This window comes from Eleutherodactylus coqui, chromosome 10 (genome assembly GCF_035609145.1).
Source record: "Eleutherodactylus coqui strain aEleCoq1 chromosome 10, aEleCoq1.hap1, whole genome shotgun sequence".
In the NCBI taxonomy this organism is placed as follows: domain Eukaryota; kingdom Metazoa; phylum Chordata; class Amphibia; order Anura; family Eleutherodactylidae; genus Eleutherodactylus; species Eleutherodactylus coqui.
Window position 1 is genome coordinate 23,232,370 of NC_089846.1, and position 19,247 is coordinate 23,251,616.

Genomic DNA, 19,247 nt, shown 5'->3' on the forward strand with positions numbered 1-19,247 from the left:
TGCCAAGTGTAGACGCAATGTGGGCGGAGCCTGAAGGCCAGTTCACATGACCCGATTATCAGACACAAACGTTCCTCTGAATGTTCGTTTCCCAACAGCCGCTGCGTGTAAAAGGGCCAACAAGCAACCGATGAAACCGCGGACGCTGATTTGTCAGCTAACTTGCTTTTCAGCCAGCGTAACGCCGCTCACTGATTGGCTGTACATCTCCGTGTGAACAGGGAGGCGCTCAGCCGGCTTATGGCGACGGACAATTATACGCATGATCGTTCGTCACCATAGCGGGGGTCTTGGCCTGCGTAAATCCGTGTAAACAAGTGCTGATTGACGCGCTGTCTGTAGACTTGCCGCTCATGCGTGATTTGACGGCGATTTACCGCCGGCGACATCACTGCCGTGGACTGGGGCCTTAAAGGGAGTCTCTGAGGATGGAATTCTGTTCGAAAACTTCAGCCCGCAGTAGTAAAATAACAGATCTCATAGTCTCCCTTCCACGCTCCCCGCCGCTGTCGTCTTTAACGGATTCAGGGAGACAGTGAAGATGTCCTCGACAATTGGGTCACATGACCAGTGCAACCAATTACTGGTTCCCTTCAGCTGGTGAATAGCTGCGCGCTCACCTGACCCAGCGTTGGGTCGTCATCGCTCGTCTCCTGGAAGTGAAGCTCAGCGTGGCACAAAGTGGGGACAGATGAGCGTGGAAGCACGAGTATTGGAGATGAGCGAGTATACTCACTAAGGCACATTACTCGAGCGAGTAGTGCCTTAGCAGAGTATCTCCCCGCTCGTCTCTAAAGATTCGGGGGCCGGGAGGGAGGAACGGAGGGGAGATCTCTCCCAACCCCCGCTCCCTGCCGCAACTCACCTGTCACCCGCGCCGGTCCCCAAATCTTTAGAGACGAGCGGGGAGATACTCGGCTAAGGCACTACTCGCTCGAGTAATGTGCCTTGGCGAGTATACTCGCTCATCTCTAATGAGTATGAGTTCTGTTCCTTTAGTACTGATCAAAACTCGGTCCCCAGATAACCCCTCCCAGATATTGGGAGACCCCCAGCTGTGTGTGCAGAACGGCGTTGTATGGGTTTTCACACTCCGGCTGTAATTAAGAATAGTTCCATTCAGTGATGGCAAGCAGAGAGCTGAAAAAGTGATGAGTAATCGAAACGCCCTGTTTCTCTGAAAATAAGACCTACCCTGAAAAGAAGCCCTAGCATGGTTTTTAAATAGTGTCCAGGCAGCTATACATGTAAAAAATAATTTGGAGCAAAAATTAATATCAAGGCCCTGTCTTATTTTTGGGGAAACACAATGGTATACTACAAAGTTTGAAAACTTTTTTTTTTCTTGGTTGCTTCACTGGGGCACAGAGGACCCATATAGGCCGCTAGGAGGCCTGATACTAAGAGCAGGACTGTTACTAAGAGCAGGACTGTTACTCATATGCAGGCTATGCGGATCATCTGGCAGCAGTCTGCGCTCCGTGTGACATCCAGGATGATTCCCTGCCGCTCTCCGCTCAGGCTATAGGTGGCACTCACATGCTGGAGGAAGACTGCTGCCAGATGGCCCAGAGTCCCTGGTGAAATGGCCGAGGACTATTATGGTGATTTTCCCCCAAGTGTCGCCACGCAGCGCTGAATGACACGTTGACATAGTTCTGCTGCAATACACCTCCGTTCACATATAACTGACGGCTTAGGCTATTCTGACTACCCCGACCCCATATATAGCAGCCATACAAGTTGTCACCCAGCTTTCCTGCAAGAGGAACGGCTCTGGGACTTGACTAGATACTGATGGGTATATATAACTGTACTTCTCCCAGCCGCAAATGTTTGTCTGGATGAGAATAGAGATCCTCATGAAAACAACCCTCCGCAACAAGCCAAGATGGCCGCTTCTCTGACTCGCGGATACACGGTTGGTAGTATAAGATGCTGCTGTGATTGGCTGCTGCTGTTCACACGAGCCGTGATGGCCAGTCAAAGCAACTTGTAATGTCTCCGACTACCAATGTACATGATGTAGTCAGAGCCGCGGCGCCGCCCTCCTGGTTTGTCCTAATGCAGCAAACTGGTTTTATAATTAGTCTCATCGGATCCCTCCGGTCTGCGGACGGTGACGGCTTTATAGAATGGAGGGACTTCGGTCCTTCTGTAAAATACTTTTAGGCAATAGATTTGATAATTGTTTGGCGCATATATATATATATATATATATATATATATATATATATATATATATATAATGGTTAGTCACATGGCTTTGATGTAAAGGAAGTACAGAGTATATAAAGGAAGCTCGGCTATTATCGCCAGGTAAAACCCCGTTAATTGATTAGGCGACCCCCAGCAATCCGCTGCTATCACCAGGGGAAGCAATACATAACACTTGATAAATGGGGACTAAAACATGGAGGACGGCACCCTCTGGAGCGTCCCTTGGCTCACCAGGTGGGAAGATACACTTGTTAGGTTAGATTCACATGAGTATTTGCGTGCCCAACAGCGCTTTCTTTTTGCGGCTGAATCCTGCACGCCAAATACACGCATGTGAACGAACTCATTGAAATCAGTGGATTTAATTTTTAGCGTATTGCAGATGCAAATACATTCATGTGCATCTGGCCTTGGGGTGCTTTTACATGGGACGACCTGAAGGTCCCACCTGTGACTGTTCTGGGCGGCTCAGCTATCCCTGACGTGATATTGGGGATGCTGAGTTTCAATATACAATCCTTTTGCTCCCCGGGAGATAAGCTGTCACAAGATTTGTCTGCAGCTTACCTCCCTGAGCACACAAGTGGTTGGCTGGGCTGAACATTCATGTGTATGAGGAGTCGGGGAACAATCGTTTGACAGTTGTTGGTGATTGAGCATCTTTAGTGGCAGCGACAATTCGTCCCCCGCCCTCCACATGCTGATCAAGAACCAGCGGAGGCGGAAATCACTTTAAGTAACTGTGGTGCATCCAGTACCAGTGCGACATGTGGAGGGTACTTACCTGCAGTGGTAGATTAGATATATTGTAACCTACATGTCTGCAGCGTACAACTCCCAGCATACTGAGATTTGTTTTCCTCGTCCGTGTCATTGGGGGACACAGACGAGCTTGGGTATAGCTCCTGCCACTAGGAGGCGACACTAGGTACAGAGTTGGCACCTCCTACCGGCTATACCTCTTCTGCAGGCTAATCGGTTGTAGCGTTGTGTCTGTAGGCGGCAGACCGCCTGCTCCGCAGCTCTTCTGTCCGTCCTTATTGTAGTTTTATTATTTTTTCTTTCTTCCTCCCCTAGCCGGGGATCAGGAATGAGATAACGTCCTTGATTGTCCCCAAGTGAGGAGGGCGAGCAGTGCCTAATCAGACACCCTGTTACTCCCTCCTCCAAGGAGATGAGGTGGAATAGAGCGGCGCTAACTACTCTGCTTCTTGCCAGTCATGGGGGTCCCCCACATCCAGCGATCTCACACCACTGACAGTCGCTGTGGAGGTGACCCTGCTGGTGCCCCGGGGGCCGCAGAGAAGAGGATGAAGACGAGGTGAGTAAACAGGATTAGGTAAGTATGGTGCCATCACCCCCTCTATGGTGCCATCACACCTCGTCCCTTTTTTCCGCACTCTCATCTTTTGATTATGCTTTTCTCTCCTGATCGGGCGGCCCTGTAGCCCCCTCTCCCACCTCCCATTTATGGGAACCCGTTCTGGGGGACTGCTTGTCCTCATCTACGGTCTTTCGGACTAGAGTTGGATCATTGGCTGATCGCTCCATGTTGGCCCTTGGCTTTTCGTCACCTTCATCACCCCTGGTTTTCCCTTTGCCCGCCCACCGCAATAGCCATAGACACAGGTGCGGCCGTGGTTCTCTCCACCCCCACCCCCCACCTTCCTGCCGTCTCACACCTATGCTGGGGACATCCTACCCTCATCACCCGGCTGATCTCTTGCCTTGGACCAGGTAGCCTCCGCCCTGAGGGGTACTTCTCTGTTCATTAAGTCCATCCAATAGGGACCAACAGATACCACTCAGAGCGTGTCAGCATGGTTTTTTTCTGGGACATAAATGGCACTTGGTTGCCATTATTGCCTCCGTACCAGCATTTGAGATAATGTCCTAAACATACAATGTCTATGGGTGGGAGTGGCATGTGTCCCTATGGCTCATGCATTGACCGTGCTCCATTAGCCTATCATGTAGTTAACCCCTTCACTGCAGACCCTCCGCTTACCCCACCGACTTTTGTCTGCAGCGGTCAGACTCCTCCCTTGGCAGTATACATCCATCCAGGGTGGCCAAGCCCATGTCTGGCGCAGAGCTCGGGGAAAGTCGCTAGTCCTCTGTGGAGCATCACACATGCCCAGAGCCTGGCAGCCGGGTGTTCCTGTACACCGTAATTACCCTGGACCACCATGCTACACGTTTCCCTCACTACATAGGAGGAGTAATAGATGTACAGCCAATGAATACACGGTTATGGCAAGGATCAGGCCGCCCCATTACTCCCTTCCACAGTAGAAGTAATGGTGGGACTGTCAGTCTCGGTATCCCTCATGACTACTACATCTACATTGTCCCCTTTCATGAGTGAAGGGGTGGTAGTTCTATAAGACATTGTATCTCTCATGACTACTCAATGTTGCAATATCTATTCCCTACTCAAGCGGTGGGAATAGATATATTACTGTTGAACCCAATATCATTACATGCTGATTGCATATCAATCACTCACATTACTACTATCCCCTGCCCTGGAGGTTAATGGTCACATTGCACCCCTACACAGAGCAGTAACTCTACTACGGTCAGGCATGATATCTACGGGATCTATAACACTTCGTTATTCCTCCAATGGATAGGTGTTCCTGCTACAGTCTGTGGCGCTTCTTCACAATCTCAGGAGTTTGTTTGTCTCATCACCTTCCATATAGCATTGTTGTATGCCGCGGTATTATATACTCAAATCTTATGCTAGGCTTGCAAAGAGTGGGCGGAATTACATACCGTCAATCCCTATCTAACATGGTCATACCATGCCCCCAAATATCAGTCAGCCGGTATCTACATAACCCCACTTTATGACAGGTACCGGACAACTTATTTCCTCCTTCCACAGAGTAGGTTATCATATGCCTACTAAACCATGATGGTTTCTCTAATCTACCATACCGCCTCCTTAGCCTCTCCCAGGAGGGAGGATTTACATTGCGGTTAATCTCGGTTCCGGCAACTCTTCGAGTATCTACTGTCTCACTCCTCCTAAGTATAGCGGTTCTGAATGGCACATTACCCTCCCCCTTTCTTATATTGATGCTACTCCGCATCAGTGCTGACCATATATCCTTTACGTCTCCCATATACTGCATATCACTCTAAGGAATCTTGGTAACGCAGTAGCCGAGGCCGCACAACACAATGGGATGCCCTGATTTCCAGTCCAACCTCAGTTACAGGCAGCCTCGAGGAGGGCATTCTCTGGACGAGGCTTCATCTGACTTGTCTCGGCAACACTGCCACAGATTCTTGATGCCCTTTCAGTTAGTACATCTGCCTAGTGAGGCCTGTCCTCACTTACTGCTCAGTGCATCAACCACGCTAAAGTGGTCCGCTCCAGCTTTCACTTACCACGGCAGTCCTTTACATAGAAGTGGTTTAGCCTGCCTAGCTGTTCGCACATGCGGAAAAAAATAGACACCGCCATCTCTACATCATCCAGCCAACTTGGTCCCTGACCACCTACATCCAGCGGCAGGCGGCCGGAGGGCCAGCACCAACTGTCCAGAACAGCGCGGTCCAGAGCGTGAGTCCTGCTATTCTGGAGAAGTTCAAGACCAAATCTTTGTCTCACCGCTGGTTCACCCAGAATCGTAGTTTGCCTTTTTTAGCTGGTAGCAAACTGGAACACAAAGTAGTTTCCTCTTTGCTTTTCTTGCCTGTTCTGTAGCCTCTGTAGGGATCGAGTCTGACTCCCTGCTGCTCCTACACAAATCGGTTGTCCTCGGCAAGCAAGACTGACTGTACCTACCGCCGGCTAGTCTGTCCATATCCTTTCAGTAGGGTGTACTTGTTAAAAGCACAAGGGCAGCACCCTCCCTAATTGATGGCACCCTATAAAATTTGAAAGTGCTTTCTTGACAATCGGCTATTTTTTTTGCCGCCTTTTGTGTCAGGAGCGCTTCCAGCTTTCATTATCGCTGCCCTACAGAAAGCATTACTTGCCAGCAGCCAACCTGTTCCTTGCCCTCCTCCTTGGGTACTACTCTAGGACCTCCCAAGGTCTGCTGTGTTCCCCATTGACACGGACAAGGATTTGTATTACTTACTGTAAAATCCCTTTCTCCTCAGTTCGTTGGGGGGACACGGCACCCACCCAGTTGGTTATTTTTGCTAGCGCTGGGGGTGGTCTCTCAAAAAAAAGTGTTCCTCAGTGCGGCCTGCTTTCTTCCGAGAACTATTTGTTTTATAGTTTGTGTGGCTCGACTTCATGCATTTTGTTCTCTCCTACCGCTTACCTACTAACCAATTAGTTCAGTGCCCACAGGAGGGGTATAACTCTGTGATTAGTGCCGCCTACTATTGGCAGCAGCTATACCCAAGGCCTGCCGTGTGCCCCAATGACATTTTTTTTTTTTTTTAAACCATAGGCCTCACTCACACAAATGTATTGTGTCCCGGCCCATCTGGGTCTTCTGACCCGACCATATAGGGATCTGTGACGCCCCGAGTTTAGTCAGACCAGGAGACTGAGAGCTCACTCACCTGGGCATATGGCGGCTGCGTATTTTTGCACGCAGTCCTTGATTTACATTGGCCCATTCAGACATGCGCATATTAAAAAAAAAAAAGCATGTCCTCTTTTGGGATTGTTTTATGCACATTATATGCTATGGGAGTTTAAAAACCTTTTTTTTTTCCAGTGCCAAGAAGGCTTCATACCTGCTTGGTTGTGAGGTGACGACACGGGGCCCTATATAATGCCGGTCTCATCTGCAGTATGGCATTTATAATACAGGGTGTAGTCAAAAAGTCTCATCCGGAGCCATATCTGGTGTCCTATATTGTAATGGTGTACTTGCATAGGAAGGCATGGATGCTCTACATGATGGTATGGTGCACGGACCCCTGGGGGCCCCGGAACATGGATTTCAATTCTTGTTGTGGTCCCTATGAGAGATTAAAACCCAATTGTACAGTTGAAGAGCAGCATGTGAGAAGCAGAAATCAGCTTTCCATGTCTCTCTAAGTCCGGTGGGACCGCTGCTAGGACTGACGTAAGGAAAGTACTGAAGTGGCCGCCTGCTACGATACATGCATGGAGCCGTTGGACCTGCGCTCATATCGGGGACTCTCAACGTGGACCGGTACCTGAACCTCCTGTAGACGACTTCCTGGATGATCTGTCCCCATCGTAGCAGAAGGACTACGCTTCCAGGACACTTTCCTAACGTCAGTCCTAGCAGCGGTCCCACGTGGAAAGCTGATTTCTGCTTCTCACCTGCTACTCTTTAACTTTGCAATTGGGTTTTACTTTCTCTTACAGGGGACACAATACAAAACAAATTCTTGTTCATGGGGTCCGTGCGCCGTACCATCGTGTAGAGCATCCATGTCTTTCTATTCAGGTACACTATTGTAGTTTCAATATAGCTCCTCGCTGACTTGGTGGAATGATCAGTTCAGAGGAATGGCAGCCTGCGCCCAAGGAAAGGGTTGCTACTGTTAAAACAAAACCAAAACTTTAGTGATGTGAAAGAAGTTTTGATTGGTGGGTTCCTGCCGCTGACACCCCCACTGAAGAGCAATGTGCCGTTTCAGCACTGATTGGCGTTTTTGCAGCTCTTCTGGTGGTGCCATGAACAAGACTTATAGCTTTAGCAAGTGATAACTTTACATTGAACACACCTATAACTTACCTACTACTGTATGTACTCTAGAACCTTACGAGCGCCAAAGGGGTACAGCGCTCCAGATGGCATTGATGTGCTGCCGCCTGAACTGTAGGATGGGGTTTATAGAGTACAAGAACGCTGGGAGCCTGGAGTAAAGAGAATCTGTCAACTGTTATGAGCCCCCTAAAGTTATGGGCTGATAGGAGCTGAACCCAGGGATGGGACTCCTTGGCGTTCCTGCACTGTGTGCCATCAGTCGCGGTTGCACGCGGACTACATGGGGGAACCAATATATTTTATACATGCTCTGATAGCGCACAGCGTGGGAACACCAAGGAGAGTGAATATAAGACTCGCACCCCGGATTCAGCGTTTCGGCTCCTATAAACCCATAACTTTAGATTATGGATCTCCTAGCAGCTGGCTGTATACTCTTAGCTGATTGGCTGACTGCATTTACCCTCAGACTGCCCCATTAACGACTGTTGGATATGGCTGTTGCAGATGTTAGACACTTGTGTGGGACTCTTCCAGTTTGCGCTGCTACGTAGTATCTATTTACTAGGTTGGGTTGTGACACTGCAAGCAACCATTATGGATGTGGTTGTCATGTCATTATGGGAGATGTGGTACAACATTCACATTTTCTAGGAAAACGGCCCCCCCAATATCAAAATCAGAGTTCTCTCTAGCCTTATCTGTCTTCTGATATCTTGGACGACTATATCGGCAGCAGGGTTTGTAGCGTCGGCCTTGGTCACTATGTGATATGCGGTGACAGCGCTGCAGCCATTGCTGGTTGGTTTGACGTCCCCCGTCCCCTCCTGCTGGACTGGCCAAGGTGGTGCAATGTTGTGTTAACCTGCACTAACCTCCAGGACATGTGACGGGTCTGACACAATCCTAGTAGAAGTATAACCATGTGTTTTCGTACAGTTTAAATGCGAACCTCTGGTCTATGAAAATGTCCTGGATTTTTTTTTTTTCTTGAATCAAGTTTATTAAACTGCATTATAACTTTTTTTTTTCCTTTTTTTATTTTTTTTTATGTTCGACTCAGGAAATGTCATTTTTAATAGAATATTTAGTTGCCCGCACTTTCCTACGTGACCCTTGACCTGTTGCTTCTGCTCATTCATTATTTAGCTTCTGAATATTTCTGTATTTCAGGTGTTTCAGAGCTTGGAAGATCATCACCTGGAAGTGGTCTCCTTCTTCCGGGAGAACGGATTTCATGGCCTCATTGCTCATGACTCTGAATACGCTCTGTGTAACATCCCGTCTTACTACAGTTCTCACGCCCTCAAGCTCAGCTGGAACGGCAAGAACCTCACTACCAACCAGTTCTTAATGCAGGAGGTGGCCAAACAGCTGGGCCTCAAGATGAGCAACTTCCCCATCTTTGCTGCCCTTTTGGGTAAGTTGGCAACCAAGGCGTGAGATTCTGCAGCTTAAAAGAGTGCATTCAAGTAGCGGTATTATCTTTCCATATTGGGCCTCGTGCGTACAACTCTATGTAGGATTTGTATCACAGGGATCCCTTATATGGTGGGAATGCATTACAGTCGAGGGATATGTGCTCCGCATGGAGCGATGTGTCCCGAAGTGCGGTTCTGTACCGTATTATGGTCTGCAATGTACAAATATTTACATGAGGTTTGAGCATGTATGAGCTTTTTGTGAAAAATGGTTAGAAGCCCTGAACCAGGTGGGAATATTTATGTAAACAATATACTAATTTGACTGTGAGATGCATTGTTCCTTCGCATCTGTATGGAGACATTAACCAATTTTTCCGGGACTCTTTAAAAAAAAAAAATGTATTGCTCACGGACAGGGACCCGCCGATCAGCTGACTACTGGAGCCATGTTACTGCGGTCAGCGCAAGAAGCTGAAGCACTGATAATAGCCAGGTGATGCAAGTTGGTACTGCAGGTCAGCACTCTCTGCTTCCTGTGCTAACCGCAGTGACAGCGCCCCAAAATACCCCTTTAATTTAGAAATTGATCATTTTGTGTCTACAGCTGATATGCAGACCTGCATCCCAATAGTAGCAGACGTCACACAAACCCCGTATAGTTAGATCCGTCTGTTCCCTAATTCTTAAGGTGAGTTCACACGTCGCGGAATAGATGTAGAATATCGGCTGCGAAATGCGCATCGAACTTCAAACCACATTCACTGTGTTGTGGCACAAACCTCATTCGCTCACAGTAGTAGAAATCCGCCATGGAATCTAGCCATCCGCAGCGCGCTCGAGATCTTGTGGAAAACTGCAAATTTTCACTGCAGATTTCAGCCATTCCAATGCAACGAGTAAAATCTATAAAAATCCGCCGCAAAATCGGCAATGAGGTCATGCGAGGATTTATTGTGGATTCAGGCCAGGCTCATACAAACGTACGGTAAAACGCTGTGTTTTACCGGGGTGTGGAACAGCAGCAATGCGTATTGTCGCGATTTTTGCCTGCGTGTGACAGTGTATCTCACGTACGCCGTCCTGCACTGGCTTCCTGAATTCTTATTTTTTTTACTTTCCTATAGAGTACCATAGGGCTCTATTGCGAGTAATACGCGGCAAAAAAAGACGCTGCGCTCTTTTTTCCGCGTGTATTATACGCAATGAATATACAGAAGTGTGAGTGGAACAGCGAGAATCAATGTATTTGAGTTGCTGCGATTTACCGCGTAATACACAATTTAAATACGCTTGCATAAGCCCAGCCTTCTGCTGCGTGCCCCTATATTTACAGCCCTTTTACACGGGATCATCGCCCGGTATAAACAGCTCAGCAATCTGCCGGTCGGCTGATTACATCTTTTATGTGCAAGTAAAAATGTTCATTTGTCGGCAGCCCATCTCTGTGTAAGATTGCCAACCGTAATGGAAGCAAACGGCCGCAGGGACGATCATAGGTTGTAAGTAGAGATGAGCGAGCGTACTCGGATAAGCACTACTCGCTCGAGTAATTGGCTTTATCCGAGTATCGCTGTGCTCGGGGCTAAAGATTCGGGTGCCGCTGCGGCTGACAGGTGAGTCGCAGCGGGGAGCAGGGGAGAGCGGGCGGGAGAGAAAGATCTCCCCGCTCTCCCCTGCAGCTCCCCGCTCCGTGCCGGCACCCGAATCTTTAGCCCCGAGTACAGCGATACTCGGATAAAGCCAATTACTCGAGCGAGTAGTGCTTATCCGAGTACGCTCGCTCATCTCTAGTTGTAAACAATCATTTATGTGACCGTGTTAATGGTCCTTAAATACGCGTCGGTCATTACAGGCAATTGATCTGCCCATGAAAGAAGTAGGGCTAATGGCCATGACCTGATTTTTACCGCGGTTCCTGCGGCGTAAATCTGTGCTGGAATTCCGCAGCAATTAGTTTCTATTGAACCTAACCTGCCATTGCCGACACGCGGAATTTTACCGCGTATTTCCGTTGCGGGAAACAAATTGCAGCATGTTCTATTTCCCGCGGATTTACGCCGCTAGAGGTTCCCATTAACATAACATTAATGGAGACTGCGAAAAACGTGCGTTTTTCCGCAATCGCCACCGGCTGCGTTTTGTTTATGGCAGCGGTACTCCCGTGGGCATGAGCCCATAGGGAGATGAGTGGCAGTATGAATGCAGGATCAGACTGCACAGGGGCTCTAATATGTACAAATACAAGCAGAATCGGGCTTCTGCATACAGTCTGCAAACATGTTTATTCCCGTAAAAGGTTACTGGATACTTGTGTCGCATTGAATGTCTGGACTCACGTAATGTGTTAACCCCAAACCTGCCAGCAGTACCACATCAATCTCCTTTTATTAGCAGCACCAATTAGTTGGATCTGCAAAACACTAAATACTCCTGTATGAAGACTTTTGGCTCGCGCTGTAGATCTGCGAACTTGCTGCAGACACAAAGCAATAGATTTTTAATTGGGGCTTGAGGGGGGCCTGACGGCAGTTTTTACAGATAGCGATTGATAACAGCGCTGCAATGTTATTGGCTCTCATTCCCACACTTATTTTGTAATGGTGGGCGGGCTGGACCAGACCCATTTAACTAGCTGCTTGTTTTCCCCATAAGTCCATCCCTCTAGTAGGCATCATCCACGCACCACTGCAAAGTCTTGTGTTAGCGGTGAGGTCTGTTACCGGCGCAGAATTACTACTACTTTGTGCATGCGCCGGTAGCTGACCACAAAACTTTACATCGGCTCGTGGATGACACTTACTATGTCATCCATGTCCGAGGAGGCAAGAGGGGCGGACTTGTAGGTGAAACAAGCAGCCAGCAGAGATGGTCCATCCCGCCCACCGGACTGCTCAGACTCCTTTACATGCGACGTTGGAAACTTTTAAACTTCTATTGCTCAGGTATGTTTTCATCACCATTCATTACAAAATAAGTGTGGGCAAAGAAGCCGGCAGGATTGTGGCGCTGTTACTGATCACCATCGGTAAAAAGGCTGACATATTCCCTTTAAAGAGGCTTATTTTTGCTAAACGTACAAAGCTGTGCCTGCTAAATAACAAAGGAGACGACGGCCCTTCAAACAACTGATGGGAGGGCGGATGACGGTCTGACAACCACTGATCTAGCAACGATGGCCTAGTCAAAGAATGGACCATCAGTTTAGAAGTCTTGAATAACCCTTTAAAGATTTGCAAAGTGAATCATTTTTAGATGGAACAATAAAAAAGTGTATAAAGTCTTTGAGGAAAGTCAGTGACGACATGTATCCAAGCTGCCGGCCTCCTTCCTGTTGTGCTCGTAGATTGTACATGTGAGCAGAACCGAAATACTCATCTACGACATCTCTTGATTTCACTAATTGCTTTGGACTCTTAAGGCCCATTTATACGGGCAAACGATGCCCGACGCTCGTCTGTGTGTCCGCGCTCCCATGCTGCTGCACATGAGCAAATGTCGCTGACTCACTCACGGAGCGGCTAGCTAGGGGGCGGGGCAGTGCAGGAGACCTCTCCTCGCTCTCCCCCTGCCCCTCTCCATTCACTTAACACAGCCGCCATTCAGTACTGAAGGCTGCTGTTTACACTGAGCGATCAGCGGGCAGGATTTTAAGCTGGCAATCACGTGGAATTTAAAAGACAGTTGACATTTGATGCCCCGTTGTGCAGCCAGACATAAGATTAGCGATACAGTGGGTATGTTTTTGAACATGGGACAAACGGGGATCCGTTTTGGGTGGCAAGTCTTCATTCCTATGTGTGTTGTACAAAACAAACAATTTGCAAAAAAATGAAAATCAGAATTTTTTTTCCTTCTGCTTTGCTAGGATTCATTAAAAAACTGTGGAGTCCAAATACGCAGTACACCCCTAGATGAATTCATTAAGGGGTCTAGTTTTCAAAATGGGGTCATTTGTGGGGGCTCTCTATCGTTTTGGCAGCTCAAGGGCTCCACAAGTGGGCAATGGGGCCTAAATCACCTTCAAGCGAAATGTCTGTTCTGAAAGCCACCAGCTGCTCCTTTCATTTTGGGCCCCGTTGTAGATACGGACATATTAGGGCCACAATGGGTAATGTCTCTGAACACGGGAGAAACGGGTATCCGTTTTGGGGTGCAAATCCTCATTTTGATGTGCACTATAGAAAAAAATGTCTTTAAAATGACATATTTGCTAAAATATAAAAATTTAATATTTTTCTCCTCTAAATTGCATTATCTCCTGAAAAGAAACTGTGGGGTCAAAATACTCATGACGCCCCTCAGTTGATACATTAAGGGGTGTAGTTTTTAAAATAGGGGTCCTTTGGGGGGGTGTCTATCATCCTGACACCTATGAGCCTTTGCAATCTTGGCTTTGTGTAGAAAAACAGTGTTCCTCAAAATATTAATAATTGTTAAATTTGTACGTCATCTAAATCGTTTAAAAATACTAAAGTTTTTCAAATGTGCGTCCAGAATAAAGTAAACAGATGGAAATATATATCTTGTCAAAAATTTGTACAGTATGTTTGCACATATTGATATTGCAATTTGAAAATGTGAAAAAATGACAATTTTTTTCAAAATGTTCCCAATTCTGGTGCTTTTAATAAATAAACACAAATTCTAGCGGTCTATTTTTACCACCTAAATGAAGTACAACATGTGGCGAAAAAACAATGTCAGAATCACTTGGATATGCAAAACCTTTACGGAGTTATTCCATGTTAAAGTGACTCATGTCTGATTTCCAAAATTTGGCTTCATCACTATGGCGCAAACAGGCTTGGTCACTAAGGGGTTAAAGCCGTCATGTTTGGTTTGATACAAGAGGGTTAGAAGAATTGCATAAAATGGGTAAAACTTTACCTCATGCAGTTAATTGCCACTGTGTGTGTATATGACATTCACTTTATCGAGGCGATTGTCTCGCATTAGAAGTACAGTGCCCCATCTGTCCATGGGTTGTGTGTGGTATTGCAGCTCAGCTCCAAGGAAATGAATGGGCTCCTCTTTATGTATAAAGTTTTGTGTACTTTGTGCTAGCTTTTATATATTTTTTTTTTTTACCCAGGACCAAATTTCTATGTTCTATTAGGCTCATTAATATATCTGATGTGATTGCCGATTATCACTGAAGGGTCCCATGTAGCGGTCGCTGTACAGCTTGGTTACAGCAGCGATTTTTGCTGCCAACCCCGCCGGTGATGCTGGTCTATGCAGCATGTTGGTGAATTAAGTGACCAATACCTTTAAGTGGTTAATGGCTGCGTGATTTTATGCGACCGTTCACAATTTACAGCTAGTGAATACTTACTTCATTAGCCAGTCACGCAGACCTGCCAAAACCCAGCTGTGCGGCGGCCAATATGTAGGCTGAACACTGCTGACCACATGAAGTTTCTCGCTCCCCCAAGGCAAGCCTTAAGCGGAGGGACGTATGTTATCAGATGACGAGGGGTGCAGTCAGTAGGGAAGGTCTATGTTATATGCAGAATTGTTTTACTAAATTGAGTGGCATCTAGGGTACGGTGGAAGCTGACATTACATGGTAGGGATGAACTAGTTTGAGAAGGGAGGTAAGAAGGGTGGCAGCCTCCCTGAATTCCAGTCTGTGTGGTCAAAAAGTTTGTTCCTTATCCTCAACCCCTGCAGGGTACATCGTTATTACAGGGTGCTCAAGTTAGAGTTAAAGCGCTATGGCTGCATTCTAGTTTATTAAAGTGCTAATGTGCTCTTATTGCTGCAGGTAATCATATTCTTCCTGATGAAGACTTAGCCGCATTTCATTGGAGTTTGCTGGGACCAGATCATCCTCTCGCTTCACTCAAGGTGATTTATTATATATTATTATTTGCAGTGCCTCTTATATTCTGATATATTGTTGCTTTGAGGCTTATAAACTACGTCATGGGGATCAAGGGTAAGGGAACGGTGAGTCCATGGAGCGGTGTTTGATGCTCAGCGTTGTGCGCCGTGCATGCGCTGTGTTCCTGAGATGTTGGCGCATGCACACAGAGTGACTCTTCGGCTGACTGCGCACGCTCTCTTGTTAATCTCTTTGGGAGATGTACGTGCAAAAAGACTCAAGCTGCCATAGCGTGCGGGGACACAGCGCTATTAAGGGGCGTTAGGTGAGTGGCCCAGGCTCCTTGTTTCCACAACTTTTGAGCCCCATTACATAACATATGGGACTCAAAGGTGATGATGACAGGTTCCCTCTAAAGGGGCATTCCAACCAGACCAAAACAAAAAGTCAGTCCTCAGACTTCATCTTGTTTTCAGTGCGCTCACTGCTGACAGAAGCTCTGTTGTTTTTCATTTCCTGCCTATGTACCATCACAGGTTTCACATCACAATTCAGTGATTCCCCTTTGTTCCGTGATGGCACATCTTAAGGCCCATTTAGACACAACGATTATTGCTGAAAAGCCATCTTTTGAGCGATAATCGTGTCTAAACGCGCTGCCATTGTGCATTTTTCGTGCACGATTCGTTCATCACTAACCTTTAGCAAGCTACAAGTCAGCAATGACTCATCAGCGCCGTGCACGGAGTTCTCAGTGGGATATCTGCTGATAGTATTCTTTCAGCTGGTATCCCACTCGGAGCTCTCAGCGATGGCTCAGAGAACAAAGCAGCTGTTAGCATGTCTGCTGTTCTTGGAGCTATCAGCTCAGCGAGATACCAGCTGACCAAGAACAAAGCAGCTGTATGCAGATAACAGCGTTCCCCCTGTCTTCTGTATACAGCGGCCGCCATCATTTACACACTGATAAACTCTTAAGTAGCTAAATAGCTGCTTAAGAGCTTATGCAAAGTGATCGCTCCAAACTTTCACTCAAACTGCTGTTTGAGTGTTTTTTGAGCGATCATCTTTCTGGGTAAATGGGCTCTAAGTCCACTTGGCATCGCAGGGCTTTGCTTGATTCCTGGCTTTCTTAAAGAGAACCCGTCAAGTGATTTATGCTGATTGCAGCAGTGTCACTTATAGAGTAACATGCAGGGATTTTGGAGAACTTGCATCACGTTTGTGTATGTTTCTACAGCTCTTGGCAAGAGAAGAGCCCAGCTTTTAGGGCTTGTTCACACTGCCGTTAGCCTCAGTTTACTTCCTTTTCCCTGTTCCATTTGAGAAGCAGAGAAACGGAAATAAAAACAAGTAAACGTTCCCATTTTATTCCCCATTAATTTAATTTTAAAACATGTAAAAAAATATATATTTTTCTGTTTAATTCCATTCTGTCTCATTTTTCAAACGAAACAGGCAGCGACTCTGACTGCACTGCTTGTTTTGTTTGAAAAACAGAAATATTTCCTTTTTTTTTTCTTAACCCTTTCCAATCCACTGTCTGACCTCTGAAGACATTATGATTTAAGGCTGTACAGCTCCGATGTTGGAAGATGTCTGTCGGGGTTCTCTTACTGTATATTGTCAGCCTCTCTGCTGTTGGAGAGTATCCAACATATCACCTAATGCAGTACTGGCTTTATCCAACAGATAGCGCCGTTGTACAACGGCAGAAAAAGAGTAAGCCCCCTAGGAAAACCAGGATACAAATTGGATTGGAAAGGGTTAACCTGTTGAAATCGATGGGCAATAAAATTGACATGTTTAATTCTATTTTTACTTCCGTTTCTCTGCTCCTCACACGGAACACAGAAATGGTTAACTGAAGCGAACTGCAGGGTGAACATGGCCTAATAGCCACGCCCACCCTCTGTCATTGGCTGTTTTCTCAATATGCAATTTAATAACTAGAAGACTGTCAGGGTGGATGGGTGGAGCTGCAGAAGCGAGCTGTAAGTTTACCAAACTCCCTGCACATTCCCCATAAGTGACACATCGCTGGAATTGGCATGTCTGTCCCTATGATGTACTCCATGAGCACAGCATAAAGTACCTGACAGGTTCCCTTTAACCCTTAACGCCACAGGACGTAAACTTGCATCCTGTGAATGGCGGAGGCTCCGAAGCTGAGCCGGCTGTGACTGATAGCCGGCCTCTGGCTGCAACAGAACAGCGATTCCTGCTGTTAACCTCCGACGTGCGCGATCTACGTGGACCGCGACATACAAAGGGTTCACAGAGGGAGCGCACTCCTGCTTACACGTCATCGGACCCCTGCAATGTAATCGTAGAGTGTTGATGGGTTGCCATGGCAACAGGACGCCACATACTTGCCATTGCCTATGATCGCTATTGTAACTGAGAAGACATTGCAGTACAGAAGTCTTGTAATGCATTACAGCAGCTATGGTTAAAGCCAACTACAGGGATGTGTTAAATGTTAAAAAAAAAGTACAAAATAACAACCCTTTTTGGGGCATTTACCCCTATTTGTATTAGAAAAATGTTTTAAAAATCAACACATATTTGGTATCATCATATCCGTAACGACCTGTACAATACATTTAACACCCTTTTTATCCTGCAGGTAAAAACCGCTAAAAAAAAAAGAGGCAAAACGCTTATTTTCTTTGTATGTATGTATCATACATGTATGTATCCCAAAATAGTACAAATAAAAACCACAGCTCGTCCATTTTGAGTTACTTTTGATAAGTTCTAAAACATTACTGTAACTTATTGCCATAATTATCCTGACCTGCAGGATAAGGTTATATAATTTTAGTGCACGGCGAGCACCAAATGAGACCCCAAATAAAATGGCACAACTGCAGGTTTTTTTTCTATTGCACTCCACGTAAAAATATCTAATCTATTCAGTATATTGCATGGTACCATTATACCATGTACCCTTTAACTCCAACTTTTATGGTCATCTATGGGGTTTAACCACCTTGGTAGTGGTGTGGGGGAGGGGAGGCAAATGCATTTCACCTATTTCTGTTGTGACTTTAAGCCTGTGTTGTCGTTTTTTTGTTTTTTTTTAAGCAGGCCGCACGTAATGAACGCACACTCCGATTGTACTTTATATTCCTTTATTTCAGTATTGTCCCACAATATACGTATACAATTGTTACTTCAGTATCTGTACTTGTTTTTGCTGTTTTAATACTTGATGGGAGGTTTTTTAATCAAAAATGCAAATTGAAAACTTAAATAGTACCATTAAACGGCGCTCCTTTTCTCATATGAACAAGCCACATACAACTAAGTTGTAGCTCTTGGAAGGTGATGATGAATAAAACTAAATTTCAGAATCCTGAAATAGAATATTTCTTATGTTTCCGCTCCTAATATGATTAGTTGTTATCTCTTCCAGGTCCGTGCACACCAACTGGTCTTGCCACCTTGTGATGTAGTTATAAAAGCCGTCTCTGAGTATGTGGCAACTATTAAAGATGCCTCTAACCTGGATGCTGTGGGGAAGGAGATATTCAGACACTCGCAGGTGGGTACAGCATTGGATTTCTATGGATATATTGTGATGTTGTTTTGGTAAAAACTTTAAGAAATTTGTACCGTCTAACAAATACGAGCAACATTGTATCTGTGCTGTGATACATATAACAGGGAGGCGGTTGTGATACTTTGTTGTAACATTCACAGATAATGTGAGCTAAGCTCATTAACAAGTTATTTATTTTGCGGTTTAGTCCAGGACAGAAGACAAGATTGAGCGATTTAAAAAAGCCGTGGAATATTATTCAGTCGCCACCAAACAGCGACCACCTCAGCTAAATCCTTCTCCCTTTGTTGGTGAGTATGTAGGCAGTGACTTGTATCTGAATTGCTCCTTGCAGAGTAATGCCTTTAAGCTCCTGCTTTCCTTAGTTGCAGGATACGGACCCAATCAGTTTGGAGTTCCCCCTCTACCACACAACCAAATGGGAGGAGTACACATTGGCAAGCCTGTGGTGAGCTTTACTTGTCTCTACTGTCTTGTATAGCACACTATGCTTAGTAACTTTAAAGGGATTGGTGAGGATTAGAGAAAGCGCCCCTTGTACCCAT

The 19,247-nt window shown here is 46.2% G+C and overlaps 1 protein-coding gene across 2 annotated transcripts in view; it reads left to right on the plus strand.

Annotated features, from left to right (window-relative positions):
* Positions 1 to 19,247, plus strand: part of FAM120C (family with sequence similarity 120 member C) — a 43,242-nt gene that overhangs the window by 4,755 nt on the left and 19,240 nt on the right. For both annotated transcript variants that reach the window (XM_066580565.1, XM_066580566.1), the window contains exons 2-6: positions 9,057 to 9,303; positions 15,075 to 15,157; positions 18,556 to 18,684; positions 18,890 to 18,992; positions 19,068 to 19,150. In XM_066580565.1, coding sequence (XP_066436662.1) covers positions 9,057 to 9,303; positions 15,075 to 15,157; positions 18,556 to 18,684; positions 18,890 to 18,992; positions 19,068 to 19,150 — 645 coding nt within the window. The remainder of the gene's footprint in view (positions 1 to 9,056; positions 9,304 to 15,074; positions 15,158 to 18,555; positions 18,685 to 18,889; positions 18,993 to 19,067; positions 19,151 to 19,247) is intronic.